General features: G+C 37.3%; 1 protein-coding gene across 4 annotated transcripts in view; it reads left to right on the top strand.

Moving 5' to 3' along the window:
- Positions 1–5,696: 5,696 nt before the first annotated feature.
- Positions 5,697–25,422, top strand: part of tcf4 (transcription factor 4) — a 99,946-nt gene continuing 80,220 nt past the window's right edge. For 2 of the 4 annotated variants that reach the window (XM_077736848.1, XM_077736851.1), the window contains exons 1-4: positions 6,619–7,255; positions 7,365–7,456; positions 7,727–7,765; positions 9,843–9,915. In XM_077736848.1, the coding sequence (XP_077592974.1) occupies positions 7,385–7,456; positions 7,727–7,765; positions 9,843–9,915 (184 nt within the window). In that variant the 5' untranslated portion in view covers positions 6,619–7,255; positions 7,365–7,384. Of the gene's footprint in view, positions 5,800–6,618; positions 7,256–7,364; positions 7,457–7,726; positions 7,766–9,842; positions 9,916–25,422 lie in introns of those variants that run through there. The other 2 variants (XM_077736849.1, XM_077736850.1) reach the window with 2 other exon arrangements.

The raw sequence follows: 25,422 nt of genomic DNA, 5'->3' as shown, positions 1-25,422 counted from the left end.
CAACATTTACACAGAAAATATATCATTATCTTTAAATTGCTCAGCTAGAATTAAATTTAGACACAGAATGAAGTATACCAGCACAATTGAATGAAAGAAAACTACAAGAAAAGTGTAAGAAATGTATATCATATATATATATGTACTAGTCATTATGCTTCTCTAACTTTCAGATTAACAAAAAATGTTTCATTATTAATTTGAATGCAGTAATCTCACAATTCTGCTCTCCCATAGTTCCAGTATTCCTTGTCTAGTCAGCAGAAGTGGGAGCAGAACACAGCAACCTATTTTTGAGGTAAATAAATCAAGGTAGTAAAAATAGTCTACTCTTCTTTAGGTTAAATAGCAATTTCAGTATTTTATTTGCCCATTTCATCTTTATTAGAATGGACTCAGCAGACCTTAAAGTTGGCGTGTGCGAACATGCTTTACCCAAAGTATTAGGACATTCTAGATATTGTTTTCACTAGAGACTGCGTAAATTAATTGGGGGTTTATTTCAAGCTCTGCAAAAAAAAAAAAAGCAAAATGTGATGGTCGTGGTGGTGATGATGGCACTAATAACAAAGGTAAATATGAACCTTAAGGAGATGATGATGATGACTGGTATTTATTTAGGTGGGATACTGGTGAAAATAAGAATGATAATGATGGAGGAATAATAAAAGCGATAGTAATTGACATTACAACAGTGAGATGTATTGCAACTAATAAAGATAACTGTTATGCAAACGTTGTTGAATTATAATCATTATGAATAGGTGAGTAATGATATTAATGCTTATTTATCATAGCTAAACATGTCATGTCGTCATAACTTATTATTTATTATCACAAATTAGCCATGCAATGATCACATTGTCAAGAAAAAATAACACAAATAGGTTTGAATTCTTAGGCGAGGACTTTTGAAAGATGGCGATGACAAACAATAACAATATTAAACACATTTCTGACAGCAATGTGGACAGCCTGATACTTTATGTCATGGATATGTTCATGAAAATGATGATTATGAGGTTCACTTGTAACTACGCGGAAACTGTGAGGTGTTGACAATCATTATGATGAACAAAGGTGGTGTGCAATAACAGTTGATGCTGGCGGGAGACACGTCTAATTGGCATGTCAACGTCAAGCAATCGTGAAGTTAGTAAAGTTTTGAAACTTGACATGGAGGTTGGAGTACATAATGCAAGAATCTATAAAATAGAAGTATTATAAACACAAGCTATAGCATGTCGAATTAAAAATGTGTGTAAAGAACAGTGAATAAATCCGGAAATGTCTAAATACAACTGTTCCAACTCATTCATCGTCTCTGTTGGATAGTCTGAGTGTTTTTAGAAAGAGGGGGGCTTGATGAGTTCAGCTGTGGAGGGAGGACAGAGGAATGTTCCAGGATGCTGATACTGGGGACTCATATACAAACATGTGCGCACAAACAGCAAAACACTTAGACACACAACTTCACACAAGCACAAAACACACACACACACATAAATTTAGCCAATACTCATCATCTCTTTTTCTGTCTCTCTTTGCCAATCTCCAAAACCACTTCTACATGTACACACTCATAAACATCCACACCGACTTATACGCACAACCCACACACTTACGCACACCCGGTGATCTGGGTGGAATCAAAGGGTATTAGCTGTGCGGTGTTCAGTTCCCCCGGTCCTTTCCCAGTGTTCTCCACAGCTGTACGATTACACAGGTGTTTGGCAAAAACACACTGTTAAAGACTGTAGAGGAGCTCTGTGTATGTGTGTGTATGTTGGGGGATTGTGTCTTGGGGTGTGTGTGTGTGTTGAAAAGACAGGGAGAGTAAGAGAGAGAAATTAATATGCATATGTGGTTGCATATATTTTGTGTTTGCTTGTAAAACCTCGCTACAGGGGAATGTGTTTGTTTATATGCATGCATGTGTGCAATTTGTTTCTGCACATAATATACATTTGAATATCATTCAATCTTCCCAGTGACTCAAACCACATTATATGTTCTCAATCGTCTTTACAAAACTATAGTTTTTTTTTTTCTTCTTCCCCAGACTATGGTTTCATTGCAATGCTTTCATTTACACTTACACTTTGGCACGAGGAGTCGAAGACTTCAAATATGGCTGTCGAGGTGTCGGCTGTGGTAGCGAGGGGTGTGATTTTTACAGTACAGGATTGCCTTTTAAAATGTTGGAGTCAGCTAACTACTGGAAAACCACAAAGTGTTTTTGTAAGATTTTATTTCGAAGAGCATGGTGAAGGCCCAGTGGTTAAAGAAAACAGCTGCATCAATTTCCCACATGTTTTTCTTTTTCTGCCCACTGTTGGACATGGCTTCCACCACCATAGCATGTCTAAAAGTAATTTTTGTGTGCTATGCATTTACAGTTATATTCCTAATTTTCATATTAATCCAAAAATAAAACTATACATAACAATAATACATTGATGTGAACTAGAATTTGAGTTTTATTTAAATGCATGTATCCACCAAAGACAAACATTGTTGACGCCTGCTTGGCAACTAGTTGTGTGATTAACATTTTTCCATCTGTTTTGCATGCATTGCTTAACGCTTAAGAAATACAGAACAATTTATACCTCAATATTTAAGCCTTTAGGGGGGAAGCCTGTCTTATGAGAATGGGTGACTGCTCACCCTGGCCTACTTATAGGCACAACCAATGCTCTAGTTACCATGACTAACCTAATAGATGGGTTGTTGAATGAGGGAAGTGGCAAAAGCAAAGCCCAGAGTGCAGAAAAACACCAACACCCATAGTTACAATTTAAGGGGTCTTGGGTTTATATACAGTAGGAAGCACAGAAAGATGCTTCACATTGGATCAGCCAAGCTTCCTAGTAAAGAGTTAGTTGATGTGGAGGTTATATTTAAAGTAGCCCTTGCATTATGTAACAGCAGGTGTTACATGCAGAAATTATAACCAGTCACACATAATAGTTGTTGATTTAATAAGGAACATCAACCAAATTCAATCCCCTCCCTGAACTGTTTCTTGCATAAGATATGTGGATCAAAGTGTGAACTTGTTGAAGTTGATCATTTACAGAAGTGATTTGATTGCAATCGTTTTTGAAAGTCAAATTGCTTTGCAAATGACCAGATGTCAAATCTGTAATGGTGTGACCTCACACCCTGTCTTATCATGCTATCACTTTGGGCTTCCTACACATTCACTCGCCAATGGCTATGCGTAAAAACACTTGCCCAATGATAGACTCACTCACCAACTGCCAATCTGAGCAACCATTTTCAATTTAAGCATTAAATATTCAAATTCGCTCCAATCATCTGCATATTAATGTGAATCTGGCTGTTTGCCATGACAAGCATATAAGACAAACTATTTTACATTTTCAACACAATTGCTATGCAAACCTATTACAGCCGTACTAAACTTTATGTCTATACCCCTGTGACCAAAATTAAAACATGTTTATAGTAAAGCAACTGCTCATCAATGAATATACCTGTCTCTTGATCCCATAAGTGCTTAACATTATTTTTGATATTGACAAAGCTCATGTTTTCAACATTGGAATCCCACTGGACTTCTCTTCTCCAGATTAATTTATTATACAGTTACAATTTCATCAAGGATGATATTTAGCGGCTCAGCTGTGACCCAGATGTGACAGAAATATTTTGTTCTTTGCCAGACCATGACTATTTGTTCCTGTTCTCCGTCAAGGTTAATGTAGCACACAGACTAAACAAGGATACATTGTTTTTAAGTTATATAACTCGCCTACAAAAGTTATAATCCGGGTTAGAAGACAACTACGTATATAAAAGAATAGTACAGTTTCTGGTAGTTCATATATTACAGTTCAGTTATGAATTAATGATTTAAAATTAGCTCTGCAGATGTGAGGCTTCAAAGTATGTCAGAGGTTTGGAAATTGACCAAAGGTGTTTACATCATACCAAATTTAACTAACAACATGAAACTGATGTGAAATATTGGATACTGGTTTCCATTTGGGTCATAACTGAACTTGAAGTAATCCACCTGACCATCATAACAGCTTAAAATACTAACAGGTTCTAAAATAACTTCAACAAAATAAAAAATAAAAAGTCCATAAACTGGAATCTAACATAAATGTTAAAGACTGTTGATATTGTCAGTCTCCCTATTAGAAATATTCTGAGTCAGCCAGTTGAAGATGATTTTTTTTGCTCTTGTCTAAGATTACTATTTTGTTGTCAGATCCTGGTAGGATAGTAAGTATGGACTGTTATTTTGAAATGGCAGGAAGGTGATGACCCCAGAGCCCATAAAAGGAAGAGGAAAAAATGGTAGAGCAGGAAATCTAGTGAAACAGGCAAGCTGCTGTTTGAGTAATTCAAGAAAAGCCCCACCTCAAAACTCCTCTGCCTTTGGAAAAAGTGGAAAAACAAGAGTCTCACTCACCTAACTGTTCCGCTTCTTAGTTCGCATCAGGCGGAGAACAGTTGAGTCTCCAGATGTTTTTCTTGCCGCGTTCTTCCGCAAGTCTGCTCCAAAGCAGACCTCAGTGTTCAAGATGACCGGCATATTCCTGATTCTTTTGCGCCAAAACAAGCGTGGGAAAGCTGAAGTCGGACTGTGGTGTCTCAAGTACTCAGCTGTTTCAATACTAAAGCAAAAGCCTTGCTCTCACCAAGTCTTTGCTTTTCTTGCTCTCAGCAAGAACATATAGTTTCCAAGAACCCATAGACATATTCGTGTAGTTGAGTAATGAGAAATGGCCAATGACTCTTGTTCATAATCAGGTTTTTTCTAAACCCATCACCCAAACACCAACAAATAACACTCTGAATTACATTGCTTGTCTTTTGACGTCTATAAGATTGCCTTGTGCATGTACAATGAATCACTACAGACAAATATTTTCTTGTGCTGCTCCTCATTATCAGTTGTTGTATTTTCTTCAACTAACTTTAATCTATTGTAAGTAGAATTATTGGTATTGTGCAGCTGTGCCTCATAGCGTGTATAATTTGTGTTTAGTGACAAATGGAAACAATATAACAAACAAGGACGAGGGCCAAGATAACCTTGGGTGACTGTGCCTCATTTTGAAAAGTGATACAAACTTCACCAAGGAACTGCATTTTTTTCATTTAAAAGTTTGGGATTTTGAAAGCCTCTGGCATATGCCTCATTGTAACTATTTGTCAACCTTATATGTACTACATATTTTATTTGATACTGTTAAGTTGTTGAAGTTCTTTATTTTAGGAAATATGCACTGTGACCCTCCTAGTACTTTCAAGTGTAATGATAAGTGCAAAGAGATGGATGAAGATAGTAAGATAAAAAAAAAAACTGAGGTCATCGCTTTTGACAGTCTCACAGAGGGAGATTCTGACACTGTTGACCAGGTGGTTGACAACTACACCTGCATGTTTCCAGTGATGCTGTGGAATGTATCCTTGACATCACCCTGCTGGATGCCTGCACCTTTTACACCCTGAGTCATCTGATTTCAAAGAACCATAGCACCATTGCACAATGGCTCTTTTGCAATAGCTCTCAAAGGTTGTCACACTATATGAGCAAAGGTATGTCAAAGATCCCCCTCCCCAACTGCAAATGCCCATTTTCCTGCAGACAATGAGAATTGCTCTTTTTTTTCAAATTCCAAATTAGGATAGTCACCTGTTTCCAATTATCACATGCACCTGTTTCTAACAGTTTTTTTTTCAAACAGGAAGCTGAAATGCCATGTCCACAGGACGTTTTGCTGCTCTTACTTTTAAAGAAAAAATGAGATTAAGGTAAATCAGTTCAATATTTTGGTTTATCTTGCAGCAACATCTCAGTAGTGATATTTCACTTAGCTTTCCCCCAAATCCATGGCATTTTCTCTAACAATGTGATTACTCTGGGCTCTAAATGTTGGTCAAGTTTTGTTTTCTTCATTTGATTGGAAACAGAGGCCTTGATAATCTTTTTGCATAGACATACTGTTCAATTGGCTCAATATGGTCACATGAGTGGGAGCTACTGTAATGCAAAATGTCGCTGTGTACACAACCTGTGCACATGACACACATACTTTTATTTAACATAAATCATGTGTGTGCACAAGAAAGTATCATCATCTGGATCTGAATGGTGGGTTTCCATTTGAAAATGGGGGCTACACCAATAAGGGGCACAAATGGATCATCTTTTACTATGTTGCATTGATATAGAAATTCATGCAACTTAGTATTTAGTGCACATAAATGCTTACTCTTCATGAGACTTACATCTCTTTAAAAAGATTATTTTTATATTGATATTCTAAAGCTGAAATTGCACAAATTTTACGACATCAGAAACAAACATTTACCAAAGCACAATTTCACATTCTGATATTACCTGAGGAATAAAAATGTATTGAAATAAAAAAAAATACAAACACATAGTTTATTTTTCAATATTAGATCTTTATTTGAATGTAAACAGACATTGCATTTCACAAATAAATAAGAATCTGCTCATTTTTAAGTTGATATAAGATGCAAAAAGCAAAAAGAAAATAGGTAATTTCTTGCTTTCTTTCTTTTGGAGCTTGACAGTGTCTAGGCTGGCAGCATTAGCTCGGCGCTATGGTGTTGGACGAGAATGTAAGCTAGGTGGCCGCACAATCACATGAATCATACCGAGCGAGGCTGCACAGCCACACGCGCACGGGAACCGCGCTGAGCGCCCGGGAATCTTCGGCAGCCGCAGCCGAGCGGAGGGAGCCCTCACCCGGCCAAAAAATAGCACATCTCGTCCGGACACTTCCAACCTGCCTGCACGTTTCTCTTCCTCTTGACTCCCATGCATGCGTTCGGAGTGAAAAGTCGTAATATTTTCCGAGGTTTGCTTCTTCCCTGACACGCTTTCTAGCGTGTTTTCGTCCTTTTTTCAAATTTTTAATTTAGTTTTTGTCTTTTTCCTTTTTTGGAGGCTGACAAACAAACCGGGGCGAAGAACTGCGTCTTGACGCGGAGAGCACGGACTTCTTTGGCTTGGAGGGCGACCGAAAAAAAACCCATCAAAACATAGTCCTTTCTATTACTTCTTTTATTCGTCCAGCGAGTTTATATCAGGAAGACGTTTCTGAGTTTTCCGTCTCAGTGAGGATGAGAGGAAATTAGACGTGTCGTTTTGAGGCTTCGAGCGTGTTTTACTGGATTTATTTTGGCTGGGGCGAGCAAAGACCCTGAGCGGAGCGAAGCTGCGCGTAAAAATCGAGAGGTCTTTTCCTCCTTTCTTCTCTAATATAGCCGTCCAACTTCATTTCTTTCGACTTGTCAACGTCTGGCTCCTCGCTCCACCTATTTCTGATTTTGTTTCCTTCTTTTAGGTCCGTGTGATTTTGCTAAAATGCATCATCAACAGCGGATGGCAGCTTTGGGCACAGACAAGGAATTGAGCGACTTATTGGATTTTAGTGCGGTAAGAACATTTCATTATTTATTATCATTTAGAACAAATGAGAGAGACTGGAGATAAATAATCATGTCTGTTTAGAATTGCACAGTTGACGTGTTTAAATGAATGAACTTGCACGGGGCATAACCTGCATATCTTTATTTGACATAAATTGAATAAGGTGTTTTTTTATTTGGAATAAGTTTAGACAAAATTAGGACTGTAATTGTGATGGATTTTGCTTGTATGTTTAGATATTTGTGATGCTGCATTAGTAATTTTGTTGTCTTATAGATGCGAAACAGCGATTTGAAAATGTTCCCATCATCCATGGTAGTATATCTCATTTTAAGTCCTTCTTCCCCCTTTTATCTGTTTCCCATGTAAAAAGTTACTACATATTCAATTGAAAAGAGTGTCCCTTTGCACTGTGCAAAGAATAATTCAAATGTCAGGGAAAAAAAGAAAACAAAACATTTGAGCATGAACCTGCGTGTTTCATATGTCCCATTCCTGCAGCTTTTAGTGTTAAAACTCAAATCTCTAATCCTGCTTTCAATGGTGAGCACACACACGCACACCCACTTTCCCCCCCTCGTTATGACTTGAAATAAAAGCCTGTGGTGTGAACTTGAGGGACAGGAAATAGTATTCCATGCTTTCGGCCATGTTTTCTGTGCCTCTACCTCCCTCTGGGAGCAAGTTTGGTCACAAGAGGAAGAGGAGGAGGAGGAGGAGGAGGAGGAGGAGGAGAGTGAGGATGGTGAGGAGGAGGAAAATAGATACAGCCCACAGTGAGGAAGAATAAACTGACTCTCATTAATCCTGGTATGAAAGGAAGAGATGTCAGATTATAGAGTGCACAGAAAAGCAGAGGTACTATGTACTTAAATATATGTACATGAAAAAAATGCATATTAAGGCTAATGATCCCAAAAATGTAAACTCCATGACCAATGGATTTTCATAGCTCACTTTTCTTTGTATTGAATCAGTTCAATGTCTAAATGTTAAGTTCATTCCTTAAAGCAATCATGAATTAAAAGTTTTATCAATCCATTTTTCAGAAATGAGATGAAGTGAATAGAATATAGTTCGAATTTTATACCCAACACCCTTCTGTCTTTGTTAATGAACTAATGTAAACAGTTTTAGGTAACAATATACCAAGGCAAAACATACTTGTTTGGGTTCTATTGGTCTGCTATTGTGAGATGTTTAACATTTGTAAAATAAGTAATATAAACACAGGAAAAACAACCATCACGACACATCCAAGATAATTTATACATTAATTAATTTAGTGTGTCAGATAAATTGTCTGTACATTAATGATGCGTCAAAACTTACTGAAGCTGATGACAATGATGTTGATAAAAACAAAACTCACTGTAGATTTATCTTATCAATCTTACCTAATTGATTTGTGTACATAGGACAAATGAACTGCAAAATATAACTGTGTACATTCTAAAATTTTTGTTTTGCTTTGGTCATCTTTAGCAGTGAAAGTTTTCCTATTTGACCCGTTAAAAAAGACAAACTATTATTTGAACAATTTTTTTTGCAAGTCCATTGTCTCCTCCTACCATGAAAGCTAGCTTAACATTAATTTATGGAATTGTACGTCTGCAAACGCCCAATGTTCGACAGAGAACTCAAAATGATTCTTTTGACAATTGTCAGAATTCCTTATTAAAAATAATCCAATCTAAACTATTCATCACACTTGTGTGGGACAATACACACCAGTGCGAACTACATCACAGATTTCTCAAGCTTTATAAGTCTTCAAATTTAGTTCATTAATCTCAATGACTGATAACGTTAATCAAAACAGTAATAGGTAAGCACTTTTATTTTCTTGTGAAAGTTTGATGTTCACTTTATCACATAAGCCTGAGTTATACAAATACACTTGGTCACATGTGATGTACTATAGTGAAACCCCAAAATTCCGGTATACTGAGATATTTTGTAATAAAGTGTCAGCATGTATGTAGTTTTCACTAACAGTTCAGTTGAAGTATCACATGTGATTTATAAACATAATTTTACTAGACAATTCAATGAAGATTCTTTGAAAATTAAATACTGGACAAAAATAGTTACATTTGGCTGGAAACCTGAGACATTTTAAGTTCAAGTGCATCAAATTCTCATCTCTTACATTTCTAAACCTATAGCAAATATAGAAAAAAAAGATGTATTGTTCTATAAAAGCAGATGTCACCTTTACTTTTGAGGCAAGGCATGATATACTTCATGTGGCACTATTTTCCAGCCAAATGTTTCCCCGGTGAATTGGAATGAAGCTTTTCATATGTAGCTGCAGTCGTTTTTTTGCGTGCTCTTGTTTGTCCCTCTGTCTAAGATCTCAGAGGTAATGTGGGTTCTATTTGTCTTCTAGATGTTTTCCCCTCCTGTTAGCAGTGGAAAGAATGGACAAACCTCCCTAGGGAGTGGACATTTCTCTGGTTCAAGTAAGTTTGCTTTCTTCTTTTTCCTCAATGAAGTATATATGTGCTCTCTCGATTTAAAATTCTCACTGACACCTGGTTAATGTTGCTTTGTTGGGGGAACCACAATTTGCAAATTTTTTTTACTGTGTGGTTGTATTTGTTTAAGATTGTAATGTTGTTATTGCCATTTTTTTGACATTTCATCGGTCTGGCTTTTAAAATCCCACATATGAGAGATACCATAATAACAATTCTTAGTTATTAAATGTGATGATGGTCTCCATTATATTCCTTATTTTTATATTTCACTTGTATGTAGAAATTTAATATCACTTCCCACTTAAAGGATTTATAGTAAACAGTCTTTACTCTTGCACTTCTGAACATCATTCCATTCAAGAGTTATGGTTTAGTTGTAGTTTTTATGGTCACTGTCCAAGGTATTCATTTTAGTATTGTGCTTATTTTAGTTCAGTAGTCTACTAACCTACATCATAGTAAATATTTTTATAACTCATCTTATTTGATTATATTAGTTTACCTTTTTCAAATCCTTAGAAACCAAGACACTAATAAGTAAATAGTATTTTACATCACAAATGTAATATTCTGATATTGAAAGCATAAAATAATCCCAACAATTTGTAGATTAACTTTATTTAGTTCATTCCCAAGAGAGATTTCCTGCTTTTTTTGATTGGGTGATGTCACTCTTTCCTGGCTGTGTATGTACAGTGGTGATTAGCTCACTGTTGTTCTATAGACTATGGTCATTGTTATGTCAATCAGTAGTGACGCATGGTAAAAATTTTACAGTTTGTTTGTAAGATTAAACAGTGTTTTGGCTTTAAGTGTGATTGTAATTTGGCAGGTTTGTCAATAAACGTCCTGGCGTGATTGACATTTTTGAGATAATCTCAGCAATTCTGGTGTGTAATTTATTCACTTAATCCTATTTTGCCTTTTAGCAAGTGGGAGAGTGAGTGAGTTACGTCCTATTTTTCATTCATGCATTTTGTCATTGCGTAGCAGGTCAGTCAGATACATGATAGCGTTTAGAATTTTTATAGTAGTACTTGTCTGTGCAAGTGATTCAGAGTTCACACTGAGAACACTTGATTATTCACAGTGGTAGACAATGAACATAGCACCAACCACAGCATACTTTTACTCCAGTTATTCATAATGTAGCCAAACTAATACCAATTTGCTACTGTTTACCATATATTTATCTTATTTTAAGCAGTTCATTTTTCCAGTCATGTGTACAACCTCTAATTTGGGTTCTACTTGGCTTTAGAAAGGCAGCCCTTGATTGGATTTGTGGCATAATAAAAACTGATGTCAGAGGCTTCACTTGCATTTTGAGGTTAAGCGTTGTACTCAAGGGCACTTTGGGATTTTTATTTGGGATGTCAGTGTATAGTGGCTTCTCATATTCAGGTAGAAGTAGCAGTTCAATGCTAAATTCTGTGCGACCTTGTTGCGTAAACCTACCTAACGAGCACATTGTAGCATAATTATTGTATATCTTGCGCCATATTGAGGCATGGCAAACCTGCGATCAGCTTGGTTCAAATCTTCTCTGCTGATGTTTTGTTTTTTCTTATCTTTTTTTTTCCTCTGAGAAACTCAGAGGTCATTTCTGTTGATCCTGTTCATGTTCATGAGCCATTTTGTTGTTTTTCCTAAAAACAGCACGCTGCAGACGTCCTTTTTTTTGTTTACTGCTTGTTTGTGTGCCGTGGTGTGGTTTGCTCCCGTGCCGTGCATGCAAATGTGTAGCAAGACAACAAATGTTATGAGTTTGGGGGAAGGTGGACAGTTTTGGTTGAATTTTCAGCATCTGTTTACCTTACTTTGCTTCTTCAACGTATATCTTTTTATTCTGAATAGCTCCATGCACAAAAAAAAGCAAGCACACTGTCACATAAACTTGAAACTAACACAGAAAATCACATTTTTCCACCCACATGTACAAGATTTTTCACACACACACATTCTGCTCACCCCTGCTGTGGCTTTCTGCAGGCCTCGGCATTTTGATGAGCCCAGCGCTGTTTGTGAATGCAGCTAATTAGAACTCTATAGACCCACACAGCCATGAGAGCAGCAGTTTCCAAAAGGAAAGGATGAGGGCAGAGGCTCGGACATGCTGACACTGAACCCGTCCTCACAATGTATCTTTAGTTCTGCTCACCAGTCATGACTTGGGTCCAAATTTTTTAAATGTAGTTTTATATATACTGTTAAAGATGGCTTCACTATAGTGATCCTTGCTCATTTGTTTTTGTGGAGCTTATTCTTACTGAGTTGCTGACAAAGATATGTTTTTTTTGTTGTTTTCTTCATGGCTATCAGTTTATTTTTTGCACTAAATAAGCAATACTGATATACAGTTGGCCTTTGTGATATGACCACCTCAATTTATGTGTTTCCTATTTTTATAAGAGAAAATGAGATTCATTATGCGAGCGAAATCCTGAAAAATCTTTCATCTTGACAGGTGGCATTTGAGCTATATTTCGCTTTATTTCCCAAACTATACGATATTGCGTCAACAGAATCCCCCATCTGCCCTCCTACCGCTCATCCTTGGTCTAATTTTCAAATAACTGGGATTGAAACAAAGTAAAAAGTAAGAATTTTAGTCAAGGTTTCAGAGTTTTTACCACTGGTTTTTGTGCTGCTGATTGGCTCTTAGTAAAACCCTGGCTGACAAATGACATGTCTCATAATTTCTTGATAGTTGCTCTTTAAAGGTCACCAAGATGACATACACATCAGCATCCTTGCCCTCCTTTCTTTTCAATTAAATCTCTAAACTCTTTAGTTTTAAAGACAATGTTGAAAGATGAGTTTTAAATTATTAAAGCAAATTGAGTCATTTGTGACTTAATTAGGGTTGAAACTATTTATACAGACAATTATATAGATTTTAGAGTATGTCTTTTTCATTACTACTGAAAAATTCCTCTCTATTAATTTATTCTTATAATTATTTGATATGATATGCATCCAAAACCAACCAAATGGGAAGAAAATATACACATCACACCTGAATACAAACCCTATAGAGCAAAATAGACAAAAGGGAATGTCAAAAATTGGCCCGTTCATGATCAAATGAGTTTAAAAAAGCCAATTACCATGTCCTCCTAAACTATAAATATTTGTTTGGTTTTCTGACAGCTTCATGGATGCAAAATCCACATATTTTGGGAAATCAATTCACCTTTAAACACTAAAGCATAGAAACAAAAACAGCGCAACAGAGCCACATGACATCTTCAGCTCACGGTCATCAGTAAGCAGGAAGTGGATTAACTGTTTTAATTATTGGGAGATTTTGCCTCGTTGTTGTTTATTTTGGGATCATCCCTGGAAAGATAATGCACACATCAAACTGTGTGTGTGTTTCTAATCTCCTCCTGGATGAAGCCGTTCAGAAAGCAGCTCCACTGTGCTTGTCGCCACCGCCACTCATCTATTTCAGGTCTTGGCTGCTTTTGGTGTGTGCCCCCCTACCTCCCTCGCCCCCTACTCCGTTCTAACCCCTCAGATGTGCTGTTTGTTTCCTTGTCAACGGTGTTGGAACGGGGACTAAAGTGTGTGTGTGTGTGTGTGTGTGTGTGTATTGAATTGATGGATGTGGATAAGGGATTAGTAATTTTACAAAACTGCATATACATTTTGCGTTAATGTTTCTGTCGATGAAATATTGGTACCAAGCATGAGTAAAGATGAAGATTGGACTCATCATGAAATAAAGTAAATCATGAATAAAAGAAAGCAAGGCTGCAGAGCCCTAATATTGAAAGATGAAGTATTATAGAACTATACAAAAATTTGAGGATGTATTCAAGCCTTTTTTCAGTATTGTCCCTGCTGAGGCAGTGTGGGTAGTGAAGTTTGTAGAATCAAGGATGTGCCTGTGTGACTGTGGTCTTCACTTTTCTACAACATTGAATGTAATTTTAAGTTCATAAAGCCCTAATTTGTCATTAGGTCATTTTTTCCTTGTTCACATACTAAGATGTACTCTTGACCATAGATTCCACTTCACCTTTGACTCTGAGCATGATAAGAAGTCCATTCAAGGAAGAATGAATTAATTAATTGGTAGTTATGCGTTTCTGTCAATGGTTTGAGAACTATTTCTTAAAAAAAAAAGAATTTTAATTCATCCCCTACAGCAGGGTTTGCTCCATGCTTATGCAAAGAAATTTGGGCACCTGCAGATCCAACCGTTGGCATGCTGGATTTTTGTTCCTCTAATTGGTATAGCTTATTCAGTCACAGGTTACAGATGAGAGGAATAAAAAGGTTGCTTTAATAATATCTCCCCTCACGTTTGATTTGATACACTTGTACTGAGACAGATAATGCGTTTCAGCGTGGTGCACAACGCCCCCACCGCCACCCTCTTGTCTCTATTGAGTCAAATCAGCCTCCGTTCCACCCGCCACTCAAACTCATCCTGCATGATAGCTTTCAGAATAGAGGTAGTGAGCAGAAGCCATTTGCTCAATACCCTACCCTCCTACCTTCTCTCTCTCTGCCTCTGAGGCTTTAGAATTTTCTTGTTTCCTGGCAAAAACACCCAGCCATGCTCTTAATTGAGGTACGGATTAAGAATTAATAGGCGTTTTTAGCTATAATGACAAATATTATGAGCTCCATTTGCTTTTCAAACGCTAATAATGACACTGCTAATAACGACATTGCTAATAATGGCAATGATTTCCATGTTCGCGTCTGTTAGAACTTGGCGGCAAGGATTTTTTGGGGGGCAAAGCTCTGGAGATTGACGTAGCTATTGCTTCGGCAAGCCGACTTACTACCGAGTCGGCGCTCCATATGTTTTCCCCAAAGGCAGAGCCAATACTAGTTGGGTTGGATTTAGTTTTGAAGAGGTTCATATTAGTTCATTTTTGTCTGTGACTCACTTAGATCAGACTCAACTGTCACTTTTATGTGTCCTATCCTATACTCTATTTGTCAAGCGTCCGAATTTGAGTCTTTATACGCTTTGTAATAGGAAGACTAAATGTCTCCTGTCAGAAATACTGTCAGTGTTTAATTGCTGGTCTTCATCAGTTTTTTTTCCTGAAGTCACAAGTGCCCATTTTAGAGGCATCTGTTGGACACCTGCAGCAGGTAATCTGTCGGATTTATACGCGAGTCCTTCATTAACTGTAGAGCGTTATTAGAGATGCAGACAGGCACAGAAATTGAGTGTATAGATGCCCATACAATTTGGCGTAAATTTGTCTTGCTGATGTGTAACATACTTCACATTTAATTCTTCCACTTTCTGGTAGGGAAATGAATTTGATTTTGTGTGTGTATATGTGTGTGAGCAAAGTATAGCTATCTGTTTCATACAAATATTCATAGTTTTCACTGTTACACTCTCATATGGGGAGGCAATTGGTTTTGTGAGAATGTGTTTATCTTCATTAGTATTATTACCACCAATTGTTGTCAATAGCTGTATTAAATTTAGTAATCTGGACAGTTTTGTGGGGTTTCCTCGATGGACATCAGCACTGATTTAGTTGTGTATTTTTTTTTATAGAATTTGGGCCTCCTCAGCAAGAACTAAATGCTCCCATCAGTACCGTTTAGTCAGCCAAATTTCGTAGCTTCAGCACCCCATGCCACCAGTAAACGTTATTTATCATCCTAGCACTTCGGCCAATCTGACATCAGCAGTGTATGTTTTTCACTTGTTCATTATAAACAACTATAGTGAGAGTTGGAGTGACTGTAGTGAATCGACCAGGCCTTAGAAATGAAAGAGACAGGCTAAATCAAACCACTATGCTTGCAATTATTGTAGTACTCAGCTTGACCCTTTGTCTAATTGGGTGCAAAGTTTTATGGCTGTGTATGTCTGTGGGTTACGATTGCATATTTGACAATGTTAGAAACTCTTCTTTTCTTTTGCTTTTGTAAACTGTTGCCGACTTTTCCTTCCAATGTTGGCAATTTCTGCAGGCAAGTTTTGTTTTGTCTCTAAATTTAGAAACACATTTTGGAAGAATTCTCTGTTGCAAACATCCTGTAATCATGTGATGTTTTTGTTTTTATTCATTTTTACTTAACATTTCCTTCCAGGCATTAACATCATCAGTTTCTTCCTGCACTTATTATTCTGCACTTCCTTCTTGATCTATGAACTCTTCTAGTCATTGACCTTAGAGCTGAATGTTTTCCAGCGTGATATACGTGTACTTTAGTTTAGAATAGTGATTACAAAAACAAGACAAAGTGGAGAAAAACGACCCAAGATGAACAAAAAAGGGACTATTAGCCTACTTTGATTTGAAACATATTGATGTGAACATGCTATACATATATATGGTATTAAAACTAAAACATTTCATCAGTCACAAAGTACATATTCTTATTTAGGAGTGTGTTCTGCATAGAGAATGTATTCAATGAGTATTTTTAATGTAATAATGTGATGTACGCGGTCTTGCCAGAGACACAGTGAACCTTCACACTAGAGACGAACAGATGAAACCATGTAGTTCAGAGTGAGAGGTGGGATAGAGTAGGAAAACTGCACAATGGTTTGTCCCAGCTTTTATTTCAGTCTTGAGCTTTGGCAGCGATGGCGCCAATGTGGGCAGTGCCAATTCCCTCTGTGTGTGTGTGTGTGTGTGTGTGTGTGTGTGTGTGTGTGTATTTGAAGGGGTGATGGGATTGGTTGGATTCATTCGCTCACTCCCTGACTGAAATACATGCTCACTCACTCACTCACTCACTCACTCACTCACTCACTCATTGACATACATGCACACTCACAAGGATTGTAAATTGTCTGGAACACCCCTACTGCCATCTGGTCCTGTGATGGGCCAGACATCGTGTGGTTGTGCACGTGTGTGTGTGTGTGTGTTTGTGTGTGAGAGAGAGAAAAGAAGCATAAAATTAAAGATCTATACATTTTATTTGATTCTGCCTGTTGTGTTATCGGTCATTGGTGACCAGATCTTTAATCCGCATTCTCTGTATTTGGGAGTGTTCATTTGGATTATTAATGGTTTTGTATTTAATATGAAGTCAACAAACGGGAAGAAGAAAATACATGGTGTTTCTATAGTTGTTCAAATAATTTTTTGTATCATAACTCTGGTTTGTGAGTGCGTGTGCTCATAATATCTTGAAGATTTCCTTCTTCGTAGTTTCTGAACATCTGTGTGTTTTGGGGGAGACGCATTGATCTTCGTACTACATTTCTTTCTCTCACGGCTCTGAATAGCAAAAACACCTCACTATAAACATTTGTCGCTCATTCTCTACATCACGTAAAGCTTAAACCATTTACTTCTAGTGAGAAAAGTATAGTCTGTAACTTGTTAAGAACGGTTGAAACCTTTACTTGTGTTTCTGCTTTTGGTTGAGAGTACTTTTTTTAAAGGGGGTTATTTCATTTTCAGTATTATTCTGGGCTTTCATTTTTTTCTCCTTTTTTTATTGCTTGCTGTCTGTTGGCTGGCCATCATTTGGCAGCTTGCAGCCATTTGAAGAACCAATTATCCAATGAATGCAGCTTAATGAAGTTCGTTCCCTGCTGGTGTATTACTAAAAGGCAGAGGTGTAGGTCTTAAACATTTACAACAATGAAACTTTCAACTAAAAAATAACCCCTCAAAAGAATCCAACATCTACATCTGGTAATCACAAATAAAATGTCTTATGCAATTCTGCTATGCTATATTAAATTGCAACATTATGTTAGGACATACAATGTTAACCATATGGGAATATAGTAGTACTAATCAGTTAGTTGTGTCTGACACCTTGTGTCTGAATTTCCAAGCACACCTGCATGCCACCTTAGTTTGTAATGTCAAATGATATAATGGTCTTTGTGAGAGAAATGTTTTATTGCGTTTGCAGGTGATATTTCCTAGGTTGAGTTGTCAGCCAATGAATTATAATTTGCCCTGGCTAGTTCCTATATGTGGGCTCGAGTGGTTAGCACGTCGACCTCACAGCTCTTGTTTCCTGGGTTCAAATCCAGGTCATGTCCACCTGTGTGGAGTTTGCATGTTCTCCCCAGGCCTGTGTGGCTTTCCCCTGGGTACACTGGTTTCCTCCCACATTCCAAAAACATGCATGTAGGCTGATTGTGCACTCTAAATTGCCATAGGATAGGCTCAAGCACCACCCATGACCTTAATGAGATACCTCCTATATTTTAGATTAGTATGTATTCCCTATTCAGATACAGAATGTCTGAATATTCATGTGAATACCCCTATTTATTCAGGTTATTTCATTCTTAATTCCATTGCATGAGCAGGGAGAAAATGCTCAGATGAAAGGCCCAACATCTAAGCTCACCATAAAATTCTAGTTGCTATTAATTCAATGTCCTATGTGTGTCTAAGTACTGAACTTTTGCATATTTGGTTGGACTGAGGCCAAGTCACATAGCATAACAAACAAATAATCTCTGGACCTCAAGACCACTTCTTTAAGAAGGTTGTACCCAAGTTGAAATGCTGTGTTGACACCTACCCAAACAAGCCACACCAAGGGGTTTCATGAACCAGAGATCAGTTCAGCCAACCAAAACATCTGGAAAACACCCTTTGACTTTTTTTCTTTTTTTTCTCCTTAGACTTAGTTATACTGTATTTGATTGATGACTGTCACATTAAGTTCTTAAGATTTACTGTTTCACAATAATAGATTTTCAAAGTTCAGTTCTATGTTGAAAGGAATTTGCGCTCACATAGGAAACAAGGTTGGCCCTATAAGATGAAAGAACTAACTTTTCAAGATTCAGATGCACGTTGAAAGGAATTTGCTCTCATCCACTCGCATAGGAAACAAGATAAGATGAAAGAATGCTTTCCAGTTAGGACATCAGTCATAATAAAGTGTGGAGAAGTGTTCTTTCTTGTCACCTCCATTACATTGTTGTCTCCCTGATTACCTAAATGTTTGTGGATTTAGACTGCTGTACGAATTCAAGATACAATATAAATAAATAGATACAAAGCCACAAGTATTTTTGTAGTAAGAACTAATTTTAATATTGAAATACATTAAGCACTTTACTGGGGTGCATGTTTTTGTTAGTCTATTTTATGTAAAACATGCGTAAAAGTATATTTGTAGTCACTGCATATTTTAAGCATGCTGATGTACAAAAAGAACGTATCAATTGCCCAATTGAAATCCTGACATAACTACTGCACTTAAAGTCACTTAATAATATTCGACTACTCTCATCACTTGCACAGCTGTCATCAGTCAGTACTTGGGCCATATACGCAATGACATCATATCCCAAATATTTTAAGAACCGGGAATCCTTTTAAATTGTGGAAAAACATTGCCTGGAAAGTAAAATTAGCCATAACGTAATTTTGCGACACTATTTTCCCATTTGAAACTGAAAAATAAATTCATATCATCTCAATTTTGCGTGAAAAATTTGACACAGTTACTAGCGTAGGATATTTACTAACAAAGGTGCAACCTTTATGAAGGAGTGTGTATGTTGGAGGCTTTGAGCAGCATGTGCACAGACGGTCTCATTTGGCAGCCTGTCCAGAAGAATGTAACCTGAGACCTACACACACACACACTCGTAGACATTCCCATAGTACCTCACTCACACACACAGATGTGAGCCTTTTGTCTGCCCTCGACCTTTTTTCCCCCTCCTCCCCCTCAGTCGTTGCAGGTGTTCATCATGAGGCAATAAAACAAGTAGTGACTGTTCTCCGTCCCTACCGTGGCCCAGACTCACAGACCCGAGACCCAGCCCTGCTACACATTTACACAGCTCTTTCTAATTTGGAGCTCTGCATGCCTGTGTGTAGTGTTAAGTATTCAAGTGGGAAAGAATATGGATATAGCGGAGCTTGCTATTTTTTTAAATGCATGTTTGTGTTTTATAAATTTGGTGGTATAGTATATGGAATGCCAGTGATTATCTAGATGGATTTAGTGGTAAACATTGAGTTCAGCATGTTTGCTACTGAAAGACTTTCATCTCATTTAGCCAGCCAAGGCTTGTCTTTATTAGGGTTATGGATGAGTTGGTGCCCATTTTACCTGACATGTAATGTTTTCGGTTTGTTGGCCTGTTTGATGTTCGAAAACCTTACCGTCAGTAGAATTTTCTGCAGTGTGGATTTTGTTTGACCCGCAGAATGGTACCAGGATAGCACCATCTGTTTTGGTAATAAATGTGGCATGACTGCTTGCACGTTTCCTTACACTTTGGGATTCATTCTTATTCACCAGAAGAATTTTAAAGCTGCTGATGGAAGCGATGAGATTCATAGCCTTGCTGTGTACGGAATGGAAAAGACTAGCCTAAATACAAAAATATCTATTATTTTTTTCCCCTTTCTAAATATATAAGGGATGGTATGATTGTGTTTTATATTACCTCTTATTCTTATGATGCTATTGTCTGGAATATTGACAGTACCCTGAACAATCTGAAAGCTATCAATTGGAATCATAAGAGAGAATCATTCTAGTGTTTCTTTGGGAAATGAGATGAACGTGTATATATCTTTGACTGTCTTTTTTTTTTATCATATCTTCGGATAACATTTACAAATAATGACGAGAATATGGCATTTTTTAATTTAGGTAAATTACATTTTTGTATTGTACCTCTCTGCGCATGTATTAAGAACATAGGTCTTTATATGTATAATGAGTGGAAAAATCAAATTTATCTCCTAAAAAAATGCAGTATGGTATGACACACCTTTTGGGTCCTTTACTTAAAGTTTAAATGCTTGAATGAGGTAATGTGGACATTTGAGAACATTGACATTGAGGCGTTTGCTATTTTTTCATACTTCATTGCTTGATTATAATACTCATGCATTAATGCATGACCTCTAGAAGTAGGTGGATAACTATATAGTTTTTCAATTAATTTAATAATCATAGAATTATAAACCTAGCAGAGGTTTTGTTCTGGTTAACAACCTGTATCACTGACTCTGCGTGACAATTACTATATTTTTATGGTTAATTACTGGCAGATGTCGCTGTGATTTGCTATTCTCTCCTTGCCACAGTTCTTGAATGACACTTTTTCGGTCTCCATCCAAATGGCACTTGCCTGATTCTGAGTGATCAGATCGGCAGCTGTGTTATATTGCCATATTTATGACATGGGTTGGAAATGGGACAGCTGTAACTCAACTGAACACAAACTAAGACTCACTGTAAGGCATGGAATCCTCTTAAAAGCTGCTTTTTCAGTTGAATGATCTCTTACAGTTGAGTTGGTGGTCCAGCACGTGTACTGCAGTCACCTTGTGCTTCACCGCTAAGTGATTTAAGTATTTAGTGTTTCATAACTGAAGACTGTATTGATTTGCTTTTTGATACATTGGGAAAATGCCCCAAGAAAATGTGGTTTGCCATGTTAGAGATTTCCCATCCATATGGTTTCCTTGCTATGTCTTTTAACAGTAGTATTGGCTGCTGTGAATGCATGGAGTATGCATATTATGATATTTATGCCACAATTTTATGTTTGAGTAACTTAACAGTAAATTATGTGCACGCCGCATATACATTTTTTAAATTATCTGTTCAAAAGTGTTGTTTTGGCCAAGATCACCCTCATACACACACATCTTAGTGTGTTCAGACAGAGGAGTGGATCCCAACTTACTGCATGCCCTGACATGTATTGTGGTTTTCAAAGGGAAGCCTCCACTTTAGTGTGTGCCAGCAAGTTTTTTTTTCTTCTTAATAATTGAAGTTATAGAGTGCTGCAGCTTTTGACTCAATACACAGAATCCCACACAACTGTGATGCCTGTTCTTAGTCAAGTGACACGCTCTACCCTTTTGACATCTGGTCACTGAAACCGCTAGAGGATTTTATTTGTGTGTATGTGAGTGCAATTTACCATTCCTACTATTATGATTGATGCTTGGAGAGGCTATATAAGTCAAGACATGTGCCCAAATAGAAAAGACTTACATCAATAGTTTTGAGAGTTAAATTCAGATAAAAGTATCCACATCTAACATTAGAGCAAAGTTATTTTTTGATTTACAGTTGTCTCCATTACTAAAACCGGTCATGCATTATGTCTTGATGGTCCTGACTCACTTTTGTGAAGGTAGCATTGGGTTTAGTGCTACTCAATGACCATGTAGTAATGTCAGTGTGTGAATGGCTGTGAAAAAATGACCTTAAGGTGAACTGTGACACAACGCAAATTGGCCCAATGGCAAAAAAAAAAATGGTAGCAAATGTTTACAGGTCTGTTTCCTTAACAAGCTGCATTCTCACTCAGCTGAACAGTTTCCTCTCGCTTGAGTCAAACAGACCAATGTGTCAGGCTGATGTTTTTAGAGTTTGTTGTGTGTCTCTCCTTTGGGAATATACTGTCACTACCACTTTGTATTTAGGTGTCAAACTAAAGTAAATTAGAAAAGATTGAGCTAATTTAAATGTACTATTTAGACAGTGTGTCAGCCATTTCTTGCTATGTTTCTTTCCTTCAAAAAACACATTTCCTCAGATTGCTTCATTATCTGAAACTATAAACAGGCCTTTGGAAGTCATGGACAAATTCTGTCCCCCATTGGTTTAAAATATGTTTAAAAGAAAGGCAATTCTAGACTTGTTATTGAATATTTAACTATCAATTCATTCATCATGGCATTGTAACAATCAATGGTGGGGTGTTGTATTTTGAGTACAGTATATTTAACTTAAAAACACAGCAACTGACAACAAAAGTACTTGTGAAGCTGCACTTGGTCCCGCAGGGTCTCTTAGTGGCTTTTTGAGGGAGTTGCTGGGCAAATGAGGAACAACTTTGTTCTGAGATCAGTCACCTTTTTTTTTCTTTTTTTGCTGGTTGCTTATACACAAAGTGAACAAGAAGTATTGAAGATTGTGTTGGCAAGGTGCTGGTCATTATTTCCCGTTCGAGTTTACACCAGCTGCAACCTCCTCTTCTTGAGGTGATGACAGCAAGCTTGGTGAAGAGAGGGAGAGGAGGACAAAAGGAAGGAAGAGTGATGGGGGAGGAGTTGTAAGAAGATACCTTGAACATGGTGGGAAGCTGAGTGAAGACTCAACCTAGGATTATATCGAGTACGGCGGACGCACCTCTTGAGGACGCATCATTCTTGATGCATACATGGCCCATCAGGATGCGATCTGTCATATCGATGATTACTTGTGAAAATGTCGACTTTTCTAGCGAGACCATGCAAAATAATTAGAGATGGGCACGTATATTGCATTTAAACTGAGTCAGATAACATATCTTTCCATAAGAGTCACCTGATTTTGAAGGTCTGCGGCGGGTGGGTGAAAAAAAAGCAATCCAAATTTCAATTTGGACCATGCTCTACCAACATTATAGCCATAAAGGGTTATTAGTAGAGCAGTGGTTTCAATAAAGCGGAAACATTAGTCCAGGGTCCCACTTCTTCATTTTATAGAAATGAAGAGCTTCCTGCATGAGGAGATTTTAGTGTACAGTGGAAAGATTCATTCATGTTATTTGTGTTTCGCTCTCAAGTCAATTTAACATTGTCTACCTGTATAAACATTTTGCAACCATCTATAGCAGGATATCATCGTCACTTTTAAAGGTGCATGCTTATGGTAATTGTGGTGTCTCTTTGTTATTATTCTTTGCAATTAAAGATTGCACATTTTGCAATTTGCTGATAAAATCTAAGGTATGCTAAAATAAAGTGCTGATTTAGAAGAAAGGATTCGGAATTTGTCAGCATGTTCAATAAGATGACTTTTTTTTCTGTGAGATTCTTTTGTGAAAGGAAATTCGTTTCTAGTCTGTCGTGGAGGAATTTGCAACATGAGGAGGTTAAAGAGTTTTGTGAAGAATGACAGGTCTGAGCGTGATTTTTGAATTTGAGGAGTCAAGGCAACAAGTATGATGTTTTCTGTTATCTTTCTATAAATATATACACAAGTGAATTATTGTGATCTGACAGCAACAGTTGAAGTTGCCATCGTTGTTTTTGTTGGGAAAATAAATACATACAGTCAAAATAAATTGAAATGAATGTCTGCAAGCACCATCTTTTTGTTTATTGCTATTTTTTTATGTGTGTCGTGGTGCAAACTTTGTGTGGGTGAGTTTGCATGATTTTGGCCTTTGTTGCGTGTGTCAAAAGGGTTGTTTGTAAGTGATTGTCAATTTGCGCTTGTGGCTGGGTGTACATTTTTGAGTGTGTGTGGGTTCCTACAACCTTGCACCCATGCAGACATGCTAACTCGTTAGCGACTTCTCACTCCTCGTTTCCAGAAAAGAAGGTGGCATCTAGGTGGTAATATCTGATGATGAACCTCTTCCCAGTCTATAACAACGATCGCTGTCGGGAACAACTATATCAGGGGACAAAACATGGAATAAATATGTATGCCAACTGTGATCCTCTAAATCAAACCATTCTCGACTAGGACTTTGTTAATGAAAATACTTTGTTATTACTACAAATAATGCTCCGACATCAATGCATAATTTTATGGTACATCTCTCCATGATAGGTTTTGCAATAAATTGCTCACTATAACAATCATTTCACAATATAGCGCCACACATATTATAGATTCATGGGCCAAGAAATCAGTCTGAAAAAAAAGAATATTTTATTGCAGTGTGTTGTATTGGATTGTCTTGAATTGGACATCTTATGTTGTCAATGGCAACCAATGAGCTGACAGTTTTTAGTGATAAATGTTGCTCTAATGGAAAAGTTGGTAATAACCTGTTAGTTCCTTCAACATTGACATCTTTTAAAACAATAATTGTTGACAGGAGAATATCGATAAACTACAAAATTAATACAAAGTATCACAATATTGTTATTGCCTTATTTACAATATAGAACATTTTTTAGCCACTTTGCACATACTGTAGGCAAGAGCGAGGCTCTCAGCGGGAGGAAGCTATATTTTCTTTTCAAGTGACTGTGTGACTGATTTCTCAGTAAATGGCTGTTAATGCTGTGATGGTTTCGGTGATCTATTATTAGCAGTTTGGGCTCAAGCTGATGGAATTCACCTGCGCCCCACTCTCACTTCCCTGTCACCTACTAAATGAATTACTGCCTGTACTCTCCAGGTGCATGAGAATGAATGTGTGTGAGGATTGCCATTTATCGAATCCATCCTTCAGAAATGGCCTATTGATCCTGCCAGACCTACTGCGGAAAATTTGCCCCCACATTTAGAAAGCCAGAGTCTTAAACTTGTGTATCTGTCCAAGTGAAACTCGTGGGAAACACCTTAGTTTTTTTGTTGTTGTTTTTTTGTGCAACCATCATGACGTGTTGTAGATGTAGCAGCAGATTGTGAAATGGGCCATGCAACACAGTAGCACTGTATCATGGATTTAATTGAAACACGAGTTGCATCTTTGATTTGAAGAGAGATGCAGAATAAAATATAAGGAATAACCACACTTGGTGATTAGAACATTATTTACAGTGTCCAATTCAAACCAAAATATGTGTCTAC

This window comes from Stigmatopora nigra, chromosome 17 (genome assembly GCF_051989575.1).
Source record: "Stigmatopora nigra isolate UIUO_SnigA chromosome 17, RoL_Snig_1.1, whole genome shotgun sequence".
NCBI classification, from domain to species: domain Eukaryota; kingdom Metazoa; phylum Chordata; class Actinopteri; order Syngnathiformes; family Syngnathidae; genus Stigmatopora; species Stigmatopora nigra.
The sequence above is the reverse complement of the archived record's forward strand: the minus strand, read 5'-3'. Positions and strand labels throughout refer to the sequence as shown.